This window comes from Morus notabilis, unplaced genomic scaffold (genome assembly GCF_000414095.1).
Source record: "Morus notabilis unplaced genomic scaffold, ASM41409v2 Scaffold645, whole genome shotgun sequence".
Taxonomy (NCBI): Eukaryota; Viridiplantae; Streptophyta; class Magnoliopsida; order Rosales; family Moraceae; genus Morus; species Morus notabilis.
The window spans coordinates 115,551-129,358 of NW_010363463.1; the positions used below are offsets into that span (position 1 = coordinate 115,551).

Below are 13,808 nucleotides of genomic sequence, written 5' to 3' on the forward strand. Positions count from 1 at the left end.
TCATAATGAGCTATTTCATAAAGTTTAATGAATGATTTCTTAAGACAAGAGATCTTACGAATCGGTAAACTGACTGATGGCCTAGACAGGATATGGAGAGTGTATCCTTGGGGGCAAAACCCGAAACCAGACCCGGGGGTGATAAGGCTTGTGCTTGTGGTTGTGTAAGTAATTTATCATAGTATAAATTACTTGCCGATGCCTGTAATACGGAGATTTTCAGTTATATTTCCTTTCAGGAAAAGGATGTGAGGTTCTGGCTGTTGTGTTGGAACTGAATATCTTATTTACTTGCTCATTTATTTATTTACTTGCTTACTCATTTATTTACTTGTTTATAAAGTTATTTCAAATTACATCCTACTAGGCCTTTCGCTCACGTTTTTATTGTTTTATAAATATTAAGCCCCTCCCAGGCGACTCTAGGAGTAGTGCGGAGTAGCTGAGATAACTGATACCGTCTGATTTAGTGAAGATTGTGATCATCCTTCCTGTATACAAGTGTAATAATTGTAAATTTTGTAAATTCTGATCTCTGGATTTCTAGACTGTGGTTGATGTCTGTGATGTTGTTTACATGTTCATGTATGTACAATACTACATATCATGTGGGTGAAGCCTTGAACGATGTTAGATGCTCGAGTTTTAGCCTCTTGTAATCAGAAAGTGCGGGCGATCCCGTAACTTTCTTGTCGTTTATTTTTAGCGAAATGTGGGGCTCTTTTGGAAATTTCCTAATATTTTCCTTTTGATTTTGATTATTATGATTATAAATGTTTAATTACTCTCCTAATCGCGTTTAACTTCTAAACGAGCCTACACGTCACTAACCCCGACTTCGGGGCGTGACAGGTCGTGACACGGCCCTAAGCCCAAAAATTTTAAGAATGGACCGGCTCAAGCCGGGGCCAACACTAGCAAGCCTCGGGCTGGACCGTTTAGCCCAGCCCAAACTTACAACTCTAGGTTGAACAATATTTTTTGATCCATACAGCCCACTATTTAGTGGTGGACCCATCCCTATCTCCATCCCGACTTAAGAAGAGACGGGGTCGAGATCGAAAATTCTCTATTAGAGAAACCTTCCTCATACCCACCCCATTCCTCATCTGATAATTATACATTTCAAAATTATAGCAATTTAAAATAAAAATAAACTGTAATTTTGAATCAAAATCAAAATAGGTTCTATAAAACAAATCATATGCAAATCAAACTTAGCAATAATGCCACAAAACACTATATTTGTTTGAAAATTTAATATTGCATATATTTATTTATATGAAATATGTAATATATGTATATTGGGCTGATGATGGGGCGAGGAGTTTTCTGCCGTCCCCACCCTATCATAATTCGAGAATAAGATTTTGTCCTCATCCTCATCTCTAATTATTGTCCCCATCCCACCCCATCCTGAGCAGATCCCCGTCCCCGTAGGAATTATTGTCATATCTAGAAGATAACCATAATTTTTCCTTCTATCATACCAAATAACATTAAGAAAAATTATAAATCCATCCTTTCTCTCTCACTTCCCTTCCATCATATTCTATCCATCCTTCCACCAAGCCATCCCTCTTACCAAACGGAAGTAATAGTAGACTATACTTGTAAGTTGCATAATACGTGAGAGATTAATTAACTCCGCAAATTAAATTATGTATAGACAGGAAAAAATAAATAAATAAATGAATAAAAACTTTTGTGATGACATTTCTTTCCTCCTTTCGGACACATCCAAGTTATGATTAGCATTGCCATGCAGCCTTTTTGGCTGGGATGTGCCAAAAGGTCGAAAAAAAAAAAAGAAAAAGAAGAAAGAAACAAACAAACGCATAGAAATCTTAAGAGTATTACAATAATAAAATAACTTAACGAAGCTACAACAACGAATCTATTTACACGTTCAATTCTTTTTCCAAGTTATCCAACTACTGCATGACATGATATAAACTCAAAATTGCTGGATCAAATTTCTTAATACTGCATGAAGAATAAAGATCTCCCACATGAAACCTTTCAGATTGGATCATGTAACAAAATGCCAATAAAAATCGGTTTTGGAGCCGATTTTTTCAGCTACAAGTTGAGTACAAGACCGATAGGACAATGATCACTGCCATGAATATCAGGGACAATGTATGAATCGTGAACCTGGTCAGCTATGGATTCTGAGGCGAGGAAGTAGTCAAGACGCCACCCTGTTTCAATTAAGCACCCAATTAAAAAAAAAAAAAAGAATAAAAACACAGGAGAATTCTCTGGTAGGGTAAGAAAAAGAACCCTATCAGTAGGCACAGTCATGAATCGTCAAATTTTAATCAAGTTCAGTTAAACTATCATGCTTTTCTTAATCTAATACGATATGATGGTTTAGAACTGCGTCTTACTAGTAGATTTCTTATTATACCCTACCACAGACACAGTCAGAAATATAATTAAAAGAAAAGGATATAAGATGGTAAGAAAGTGACTCATATATCAGGTTGTTCTCACATATGAGGCTGATGTAAACACATCAACTAGAGCAAATAGATGCAAGCAAATGACATAAGAACTCGAGAAACCTCTTAAAAATCTGAAAATCATTTTTCAGGTTATTCAGCAGATAAGACTGATGTAAACGCATCAACCAGAACAAACTACATAATAATGCCTCTATTACATGCATATGTACAGGCACATCAAGATAATTCTAGGGGGCCGTAAAAGAGTGAAAATGGGATTTTGAGAATGCCAACTGGGAGTGGGAAGTACCTTTATTAGTTTTGCGTGCGCCATGCCTATAACCCCAGTAAGTATATCCAACAACACCGGGGTGTTGCCTTCGAAAGGTATCCACAAATCCGTTAGATAAGAAGTTTTTCTCAAATGATTGCCGTTCTTCATCCGTAAAGCCAGCACTTCTTCTATTTCCCTAATTATTTCGCAGAGATATTAAAAAGATGGTGCAGATAAACTAAATATTTAATGAAGAATAGCAGTTAGAAACTCTCTCATAGTAACGAGTCCATGATTGAAGTAGGGAACTATCTCATAGAAATGAGCCCGTGATTATCATGCCATGAAACTCTGCTCAATTAACATTTAACAATCATTGAAAGGACACTGGGACTGGAAGGTTTCACCCTCTGTATTGGCTTTACCACCGTAAACATATGCCCCATTTCTCCCTTTTGACGATAGCTAAGAAAAATGACAAAAAAAGACTAGGAAAATCCAAAGGTCAAAATGTAATTTATTTGATATACTAAACTGATTTATCTAAGAAACACATCGAAGTAAATATCTATCAAGGACAACACCTTCAGTCCTACCTAAATCATTAAAACTGAGGCATTGAAAATGCAAACTCAAATGTCACACGTGTGTGTGTGTGTGTTTTTTTTCCAACTGTTTCTGTAGACTAAAAATAATAAAATAATATGCTCTAGAGAAAATACCATTCAAACAACCTCCTTTACTAAGCTTTTGTTAAAACATACACAAGTTTTGGATCGGATACCTTACACAAGCCTAAATTATATACTGGATAATATAGGAGCTAACGAGGAAAAAAAAAAAGAAGAAAATCACTTACTGCTGGGTCATATATGTCTATCTCTTGATGAGCACAATTCAGGTCACCAGTTAAAATGACAGGCTTCGACTTTTCAAGCTCCTACATCAACCAAGAAAGCCATAAGGATTAAGTGCTCACCAAGTCTCTTTCAATTCCTCTACGCTATGTTACCGCAAACTGTTTAAACGTAACAACACATACAATTTTGTTGCTATATCATCAACGAGCAGTTTGATGTGACAATACAAGACATATTGGAAAACAGAATGGATTATCTACAAGAAATTGAGAGGAAAGGAGAGAGTACTCACTTTCATGTAACTGCTGAGAGATGGATCCCATTGTGTAATCCTGTATGTCTAAATTTGAAACCAAAGTTGTTAGCCCGAGAAAGGGACTCCCTCAAAAAAAACAAAAAAAAAACAAAAAAAAAGTTATAAAAAGTAAAAATAATTCAATCGTGGTTACAGCTTCCGGTCAATTACCAGTCTTCTCAAGCCATCTCCAGAATTAGGAACGTATCCACAAATTAAGTAAAATGAATCAAATTCAGCTGTTACTAGCCGTCCCTCGCCATCATGATCTGATATGCCAAGGCCATATCTGACAGAAAGTGGTTTCATCTGCAAGGCAAATGCCAATATTGATTGAAAGTATTAGAAAAGTAATTAAGCCAAAAAAAAAAAATGCGGGCTGACGATTTGCAGTCAAAATTAGCCAAATATAACTCAACTTTTTTGTTTTTTTTGTTTTTTTTTTTAAGCAGAGTTATTGCATTGCTCTTGAAAAAATGCTTAAACTGCAGAACTTTTCGCAATTACTATTCTGTGTTATTATTCCTAAACCACCCACATAGTAGTCTAGCTCATATTATCAGCCATAATCTAGCACTGGTATACAAGCAAAACTGTAAGCACACTTAGGAAAAAGAAAATACATGAATAAAAATACACTCAATATAAACTACAACAATAGAAAAAGAAAATACATGAATAAAAATACACTCAACATACTCGGGAAATAATTGCAGTTCCAGAATAACCAAGCTTGCCAGAACTACAGGTCCAGAAGTTATTCGGATAGCCATCTATCAAACAAGCAATCTTTTCGACATCCTTCTCCTGTTTCCAAAATATAAAAGAGAGATACAGGTAACTAGGAATAGAATAGTAAGAGAATATATTATACATTTAAAGAAACTAATTTTGTTAGTTTTCTGACTTCGTACAATATATATATATAATATTACTCTATACATAAATAGGTAACACTAGATAGCACAGACTAAGGTCATTGGCTAATGCTGGTGGCTCCTGAAGGATGATTAATACAATTGAGCAAGGTATCTTTTTTCATCTTTGACAAAGTCAGTCTTTAATTTTTCTTTTTTCAAAAAGAAAATCAAAAAACTTGCCTGCAGTTTGGTCTCCTGCAAGCATAATACATCAAAATCTTCCCTTTGGGCGAGTTCAAGTGCAGAGAATCCCTCTAACTTTAGTAATGCTCTCAAACCATTTACATTCCAAGACATAAGCTTCACAGACTTTGTATCACTAGAAAGAGGAGGGGGCCTCATGGTTCTAGGATTATACGGAATCCAATGTTTCTGAGGCTTCTTGTGTGCAAGAACCGTCCAAGGTTCCGTTTCCACCAGGGGCATTCCCGATTTATAGTCTGCTTTAACACTAATAGTTTCTGAAGATGTTCTAGTCTCTGTTTGAGAGACCTTTCCGCCTAACATGATAAACATTCTATTAAATTATTTTCTCGAAGAAATCAACAAAATACAAATAAACAAATTAAACTCCTCAATGTAGTACTAGTTCCAGAAATGTCTTGGTACCTGAAACCCCAACAGATTTTATGGAAAGCTTCTGTTTTGTTGTGACAGCTTTAAGGTTGAATCCGACAGCACTCCCTTCACCTCCCGACTGTTTTAACCTTCTCTTACTCCTCTTAAGTTCTTGGGCCTCCAAGACAGTGCTGACATTTTGAACTTGGTCTTCTTCATATACGCTTTTAGCAGAAATGGAGAATGCTTGCTCTTCTTCTATCTGAGAACTTTCACCTAAGCATCCAAAGCAAAGGAAGTTTAACTTAGATTGGACCGAAAAGTTAGAATGATAGTATCTTTTTGCTGCTGTGAAAATATTTTGCAATATGGCATGAAACTTGGATTTTACAGCAGTAAAAAGATTTACGAATACCATTTATCTTCTGGTCCACAAACAACTTCAAGGCGGATACAAGTTCTGGTTTACGACCTTTAGCAGGGACCCCAATACTCCTGACAGTAAAACATCATTGAATGTAAGACCTACAACTTCAAAGAAAGAACCAATTCCTACTTTTTCTTTTCTTTTCTTTTCTTTTTTTTTTTTGGCTTGGAAACCAATTCCTATTGCTTAAAACTGTAAAGTTTGGCTTATACCAATCTACACTTAAATACAAGACGAATGAAAACTCAAACAAATAAACACATTCAAAAATCAATCAAAGTAAAGAATTAACCAAAAAAAAAAAAAGGCATGCAATACTTTACCTCAATGTTGTTCTAAGTTCCTGGACTGTCATCTTCTCGATTTTTTCTGGGTCATCCTTAAAACCTTCAATCTCCACAGGGGAACTTTCTACAGCACGTTCCTACATGTCAATCAGTAGTAAATCACTTTCATACTGACCAAAAGGCTTGTAGTACAAAGAAAACTTTAGGACCTGCTTAACAACACTTCTTTTTCTTTTCTTTTCTTTTCTTTTCTTTCTATATTTTATAAGTTAACTAAAGCGATGATGAAGAAAAAAAAAAAAAAAAACCTTCCTCGTGTTTTATGGAAATACTATGTTCCGTCTTATGCTTTCAGAAATGTTGTATTTACCCTCTAAGTTTTACAATTCATATCAAATTTTAACAATTTGTAAAACATACGAAATAGGCTTAGCATTCCTAAAAATATAAGGTGGAATACAGCATTTCGATAAAAACACATAGAAGGCTTTCGTTATTCCCGAAAATAAATGTATTTCAAAAAAAAATGAGGAATTAAAAATGAAAGGATTACCAAGTAAGACACGGGGCAAGAAAAAACTACAAATATTACAGTTTCAAAACAAGCATAACATTGGTACAACCTTGAGAAGAGGCTCCTTCTGTTGATTTGGTTTTGTACCCATTAATGGTTTCAACTTTTTACCCGTTCTGTTGTCCTCAGACGTTGTTGGCAGGGAATTTGAAGAACTCGAAACGTTTCGTTTAGACCTCATTGAGCTCGAAACTCTCAAAATCCCAGGAGCCACTGCACTGTTTTAGGTCAAGAAATTAATTAAGAACTCAATATACATATATATGGAATTCATAAAAATCAAAACTTTGAAAGAATAGGCAGAAAAACGGGGAGTGATTGGGGTTTAAAGATAGTACCTTTGAAGAGATTCTTAAACCCTAATTGAAGGGATTGGATTTGATTCATGGCTGGAGAGGCATGGGTGAAGTGAGAAATGAGAAAGTGCAACAAGTTGAGTTGTTTTTAGCATGGCTGAATCGTTTTTTCTAAGGCGAAGAAAGAGTTATGGAGAGAGAGAGAGAGAGAGAGAGAGAGAGAGTTTGGCTTGTGTTCTGAGTTGGGGGAAAAACCGCCAATGAAGCCATGGCTCCCGCGGAAATGGTGGAATACAACACGTCATACTGACACAAAGCCCACCATTTTTTTTTTTTATAAAGAAAGAGCTAAATAGATTTTTTTTTTAAATATTATAAATAACATATTTTAAAATAGTTTTGGTAAATAATAATCACAATAATCTATCAATATTCTATAATCTATAACTATATATTAAAGAGGAGTGCACTTGTTATTCATCTAAAAACAAATTATTATTCATTTAGACACAAAAACTAAAGTTTTGGTTGAGTTATTTTACCTTCTTTTGTGCCGTATGTCAAGTTTTAATTTAAGTGTTTTCTTTAATACAATACACGTGTCGTTTCGTAAATAGTTAATCCTTTTAGTTTGCCACATGTCCGAATAGTGTTTACAGAAAAAACAAGCTCACATGAATCACGATGCAGCGAATTAAACGCTAATAGAAAGTGGGTGACAAAATCGTAACGTGTCGCGTTCTAATTGACTGATTGAGAATCGTGACGGGATCCATCTAATGCATGTATATTGCTTTATTCTCCTTTTCTACGCATACTATTCATGCGCGCATCAAGGTCGTTGATAAGCATCATCCGACGACCAAAATTATTTTTGATTTTATTTCTTATTATTATTTGTTATATTTATTTATTTATTTACTTTGAACTAATTTATGGGCCGATTTTGTTTGTTTTAAAACAGTTTTGCACCAAATTCTGACACTGCTCAAATAAAAATACTATGAATAATTTGAATAAAAATAAAATTAAACAAAAATGCACTAAAATAAAATAAAATTACACCAAATTAAATAAAAATAAATTAATTTTTGTCCTTTTTTTCTCTCTTTTTTTTAAACAACAATTTGCATAACTGCTATTCTAAATAAATCACGCGTGCAAAGTGCACGTTAAAGACTAGTTTACCGTACATGATTAATTTAAGAGTTATATTCATGATAAGTTTACTATATAAATTTACTTTGTAAATAAAACATATACCATAATTATGCTATTTATTATAAATATTTTTTAAATAGGTAATTTACATTTCAAATTAAAGAAAGACACACCAATAATTTATAAGTGTGGCTTATTATATTGATAAAAAAAAAAAGTAATTAAATTTGCACTATTTTGGTTTATCCTTCGTGGGGGATCACCAGCCATTTTCATGTTTGTTTCATCTACTTCTTCTCCAGAGGTCCCGACGTTGAAAACAGAACGCTGCTCCTCTTTAATGGGATACGATGCTTGCATCTCTTATGCCTTCTTCCTAATACTTGGAACCACGGGCTTCTATGCTTCATATTAGTTTTTTTTATTCATGTTGTGGCTTAACCCAACTGGCATTTTCCCTTTTTTCTAAAATGGAAAGACAACAAAAGAGTTGCACAAATCTCTCACCAATTTCTTCAGGCTTATGATGAAGCAAATGACTTTTATTGAATTGTGCCCCCTTTATCCTGTGTGGGGAATGAATATAACGGATACGGGGAGCCAAGAATACAGACTAAGTCGCAGGCAATCAAATCAAAACTCTCCAGAAAAAGGGGAAAAAAAAAAATTAGACCACCAAGGTAACATAATCATTAATTAAGCCTGCAAATCAGAATCCCCGCTCTACATCTCTAGCTCTACAAAACTCTATATTCTAAACCTGAAATGTACACCAGCGCTTGGGTAATGATCGGGAAGAACCCCACGAAAACGGACACTCGCATGCCTTGGTATGGATGCCAAACTTGCTTCTCTCTCCTGCGGAAAAACTTCAACTCTCAGATGATTCTTCAAACTAGAAACTGGAAACAATGAGGCAAAAGGGTCATTGCCAATTGGCACGTCAACTATATAGCGATATAAGAATCTTCCAACTCAGGAGGAGATCGAGGTGGGATTGCCGAGGGGTGAGTAGAATCATCTGTGAATTCCAAGACCCTTCTTGCGGTTGTTGCTTTAGAATCTATTTTGCCAACCCTTCTGGACGAAAACGCTCTATCGGATGTGGTCGTCCGAGAAAAGTTGCTACTTTCAACAGAGGATAAGAATTTCTCTTTCGAGAGACTGGCTTGCTCAGCAGCCGCAATTACAGAGCTGAAAACACCGGAATCTCGCAAACCTTGAATGATCACCTATAACATAATGGGACAAACAGGTTTGAGGACTTCAATCTCACTACTATGCATGCATATATGTACCAAAAGCGAGATAAATAAGCCTAAAAAAAAAAAGTAAAATCATTTTATTGAACTAACCATAGGGGCATAAATCCGAGCCAAGATGCCCTTCCTCATAAGTTTCAAGTTTAATTCTTTGTCAGCCCACACAATGCGTTCTCCGTACCTAAAACAACGATGATTTTAGGTCAGGAGGTACAAAAACTACCTACTCAATGGTGAAAATTTATTATACAACAAGAATAATGTGTTGCAGTTGAGTATTCACAAGAGAATTTTGCAATTGAAAATTATTAAGAAAAGTTGAACGTTGGTTCAGCGCTTCATGTTAGAAATGCACATCAATGTGTCGTACTAGGCTCAATATGAATTTAACCTCTTTCCTACATAGTGTGTCGTACTAGGCTCAATATGAATTTAACCTCTTTCCTATCAAGCGAAGCTTCTAGGGAAAAAAGCAAAGAATTAAAATTCCTCGTCTTTTAGTATGTTTGAGGCCATCTCTTTCAGCAACTTTGTTTAGCACAGGTCAAATAATTTTGTGCGGGTCATGTGGAACCTCAAAGAGTTGTAATTCCGCAAAGCATGAGAAAACTCATATGACTTCTCTGTTGTGGCCGACAATATATTTGGAGCAGGCTGCTCCATTGACAAAAGAAAGGAAAATAAGGAGAAGAACAACAGAGGAGGAAGAAAAATAAGGAAAGGGCCAAGTGTAGTAGTTTGCCCACAAAAGAAAAGGAAAGAAATAATTTTAAAAAACAAGGCAAGTGGCTGCCTTGAAGAATGAAGAAGAAGCGAAAGGGAGGGGCTGAGGCCTATAAATACCAAGCCCCCCCTCATCAGGTTCTCCCATCCCATTCTCTCAAAGCTTCTTCTAAGAGTATTCCCTTAGTGAGAGAAAATTAGTTTCTCTAGTTCCTCTTCTTTTGTGAGGTGTTTCTCCTATTTGCATGAAAGAGTCTCCTATTGTTCTCTCCATGTAATTTAGAGAGAAGGTTGTAATCCCCATTTTACACCGTCTCCTTTAGGGTTTTCCACGTAAAATATATGTGTCCATTTTTATCTTCATTTTTATTCATTTCTTATTTTACCACCAGATTTGCCAACATTCTCATGAGATGAGATATAATTACCAGCGAAGCATTTCCTCCTCTGTTGCAGTTGAAGCAATTATGAATGCCTGACAGTAAGACATAGCTGTAAGAAAGATGACAAGAAATATATAGTGAAGTTATGGGTTCTGTGCTGTTTGTTATCTATAGCTCTTCATAGACACCTAAGACAGTATTTGTACAGGTGAGTCACAAATCTTGAACACTGCAAATGGAATCACATTGCAGTAAATTTGAACAGATCTTAAAAGAACAATTCTATGACAAGAAACATATCCATATTTGTAAATTCATACAACATGGAAGTAGTCATGTGTATAAAATTGCCATGCTATGCGGAAGGGAAAAAAATGAAATTAATGGCAACATGATGTAGCGTGAGGTTTCCAAGAAAACAATTGGTCATGTTTCTAGCTCAATGAGAAGAAAACAATGGTCACGTTTCTAGCTCAATGAGAAGACAGGTAAAAAAGGGCAAAAAAATGATGCAAAACAAAAACTCACAGATCTGTCAAATTCCAACATGAAGCATCTTTTAACATCCTCCTTTGTAGGCTTGCAGCCACACCGATCACGTCTAGAAGTCAAATCAGAGAACTTGGTATATGTGTAATGCAACACAGCAGCTTCCTCCAATTTGATTTCACTAGTAAAAGTTGCAAAAATTAATAGTAAGTTTACAGCAACAAAGAAAATAAAAGTAAGTACACAAGAATTAGAAACTTGTGCATATTCTGACATAGTGGCTAAAATAATATTAGTGGTCAATGATGAAGCTTCAGAAAAGAGCGAATGTGTAAAAAGTAAACATGTGCATCTACTGGCATGCCCACTAGCAAAATAACTTTATCTTATAGGGACTTAATAAAAATGAATAAACATTTTAAAAAATATATAAACCACGAGATAGAATCACATACTGAGGTGTCTTCATATAGTTATGCCATCTGTGTGCGCCATTAGGGCGTAGGTGATCTTGAACTCGAGCAGCTGATTTCCCATTGCCATAGGTCAAAAAGTAGTTTGGATTTCCACGGGTTGCTTCCTTATAGTTGCCAAAATATACATCTTTTGGAAGATGGTCATAGTTTTTCTTAAACATTGAGACCTATGGGGAAAAAAAAAAAAAAAAAGAAAAGAAAAAAAGGTAAAGAATGTCGATTGACAGAAAATTTTATGTTGGTGAGTGCATCATGTGAGTGAGACTGAGAGTAAAGTAGTAAGCAAAACATGAGATTGAATAAATTTAACGAAAAACTTGATCAGCCAAGTAGCAAAGAGAGAGATTAATGGGACCTCAAGTTTGCATAAGGGGTTAGTAACTGTTCTCTTAAGAATCAAATAATGAGAATAAACCATTCTAATCACACCAGTGATCATAAAATAGCATCATCACCTTTAGCATGTGCAAACTTGTATTATACATTTTTACTGCTATGTGAAATATGTCCAACGGATAGTTCATTAGAAATCAAATCAATGAAAGCAGCGTTCAACAATATTTCTTTTTATGGCGACCAAAGCTGACAGCAATAATGCAAAACTGCAAAAGTATTGGCAAAATTGTGATGGAAGATAACATACCTCACTGAAAGGTTCCATGATATCATCTCGTTCTACACTGCTTTCCTGCAATAAAAGAAATGGTAAATTTTAGCAAATTTGAACTTAAAAGTATCAAATGACTGTTAAAGTGCAAAGGCATATTGTAGGTGGGATCGCAATAATCTTTTAATATTGAAAGAAATGTAGCATATTAACATGCAAAAATAACTTATTAGGATGCCAACAGATGATAAAGAGCAGCAACCTACTGAACACCATGGATCAAAACAGAAATATACCAGAGATTAAGGTTATAAACATGGAAAATGACTGTTCATCATTAAACATCCAATACTAGCCTCTATTGGACAGCTGAAAAGGAAAAAATGCCAAACCAAAAGAAAAGTTGTTAACCTTACATAGTTTGGAAAGATAACCATATCAACATTTCCAGGGACATCAGCCAACAACTGTCTCAATGAATACTCCCGCGTGCCAGCTGGATGAATTAGCTCATCAGTGTCAAGATGGAATATCCAATCCATTCCAGCTTCCTAGAAATTTTAAAAGAAAATGTTACAACGTTTATTAAGATGAATTTATGAAGAGCGCCTGTCATATATAACATTTTGAAGTCCGTACCCTTGCCATGGCAATAGCCATCTCCATGTTGAGCGATTGCTTCACAAACAACTCATAATTGCATGGTTTGAAGAAGAAGCTCGCCAGCCAAGTCTCATTCCATATCCGGCTGATAATACATAAATCAACTCAATCAAAAAAGATGACAAATAAATCTTAAGATACATATCCAATTATTCAAGTGGAGATTACCAACCTCTTAGCTTGTTGTTCCTCTAATTCCCTTGTTCTGTATATAACTTTCACACCCTGTTTTAGTCCATGCAACAAGAATGGATGATCAGAAGTAGACGGGACTCAAACTGATAGACTATCAAATAACGTAGAAGTTATCTTCTACTTAAATTTTTAGGAGGAAAGATATGACTTTTGACTCACCGGAATTGATTCCAAGACTTTAGATACATTGGCCGAGGCGGCCTTTCCTTCCACAAAAAGGAAAAAGTTCGAAACTCCAATAACTTTATGATAAAAGATCCAGGGCAAAGTTTGCTCCAAACCAGCAGAAGTGCTTGTTGTAATGCATATCTGAAACATGACAGGATTGTAAGTTATAAACTACCATTATTCACCAGTAAACTAATCTAGAAACCAACATGAATTAGAAAGCATATAATTTGCAATTGCCTTATGGTTTTAAAATAGTTGACAGTAAAGATGTATTACGGACTACGAATGAGTAGTTACATGAAACAAATGCTAAAATAAACATGACAACACCAATGATATTAAATAAGAAAACATCCACCAAGGAATATAAAAAATAAAGCATAAGAATCAAACAAAATCATCTAAAAAAGGTAGAATCTTTTGCTTTCCTCCGAACTATTTTAATGAGCCATTAGTGCTCCATTAAATGACTTGAATTTTTTAATACAAAACATATACATAACTGCACGAGTAGATTTTCCTCGATAAAAATCTTCCGCAGTATTAAAGACGATAATTGAAATTTGTTTTCTTGTAAAAATCAGTGACAAACCACATTTGCCTCCTCATATCCATAGTACGCACCAACTTTATATTTCACCCTTCATCTATGTCTTAGGACTGGCATATCTAGAAATTCAAAATTTTGATCTTAAAAAAAAAAAAAAAAAAAAAAAAAAAAAAAAAAAAAAAAAAAA

The 13,808-nt window shown here is 35.0% G+C and overlaps 2 protein-coding genes across 3 annotated transcripts in view; both read right to left on the bottom strand.

Moving 5' to 3' along the window:
• Nucleotides 1-1,820: 1,820 nt before the first annotated feature.
• LOC21398595 (DNA-(apurinic or apyrimidinic site) lyase, chloroplastic) lies at nucleotides 1,821-7,233 on the bottom strand. Of its 2 annotated transcripts, none has more exons than XM_024169666.1 (12): nucleotides 6,984-7,233; nucleotides 6,695-6,858; nucleotides 6,108-6,208; nucleotides 5,773-5,852; nucleotides 5,409-5,633; nucleotides 4,980-5,299; nucleotides 4,579-4,686; nucleotides 4,051-4,188; nucleotides 3,877-3,924; nucleotides 3,584-3,664; nucleotides 2,761-2,920; nucleotides 1,821-2,204 (listed from the first exon to the last, which is right to left on the bottom strand). In XM_024169666.1, the coding sequence occupies exons 1-12, from the start codon at nucleotides 7,030-7,032 to the stop codon at nucleotides 2,083-2,085; spliced, it is 1,596 nt and encodes a 531-aa protein (XP_024025434.1). In that variant the 5' UTR covers nucleotides 7,033-7,233; the 3' UTR covers nucleotides 1,821-2,082. The 2 variants fall into 2 exon arrangements, with proteins under 2 accessions (XP_024025434.1, XP_024025435.1); XM_024169667.1 differs by having other exon boundaries at nucleotides 6,695-6,863.
• A 1,539-nt stretch (nucleotides 7,234-8,772) lies between these two features.
• Nucleotides 8,773-13,808, bottom strand: part of LOC21398596 (glycosyltransferase-like At2g41451) — a 5,983-nt gene continuing 947 nt past the window's right edge. Inside the window, exons 2-11 of the mRNA XM_024169655.1 lie at nucleotides 13,060-13,209; nucleotides 12,878-12,930; nucleotides 12,682-12,790; nucleotides 12,459-12,593; nucleotides 12,079-12,123; nucleotides 11,415-11,602; nucleotides 10,999-11,140; nucleotides 10,516-10,562; nucleotides 9,458-9,545; nucleotides 8,773-9,334 (exon numbers count right to left, since the gene is read on the bottom strand). Coding sequence (XP_024025423.1) covers nucleotides 9,050-9,334; nucleotides 9,458-9,545; nucleotides 10,516-10,562; nucleotides 10,999-11,140; nucleotides 11,415-11,602; nucleotides 12,079-12,123; nucleotides 12,459-12,593; nucleotides 12,682-12,790; nucleotides 12,878-12,930; nucleotides 13,060-13,209 — 1,242 coding nt within the window. The 3' untranslated portion in view covers nucleotides 8,773-9,049. The remainder of the gene's footprint in view (nucleotides 9,335-9,457; nucleotides 9,546-10,515; nucleotides 10,563-10,998; nucleotides 11,141-11,414; nucleotides 11,603-12,078; nucleotides 12,124-12,458; nucleotides 12,594-12,681; nucleotides 12,791-12,877; nucleotides 12,931-13,059; nucleotides 13,210-13,808) is intronic.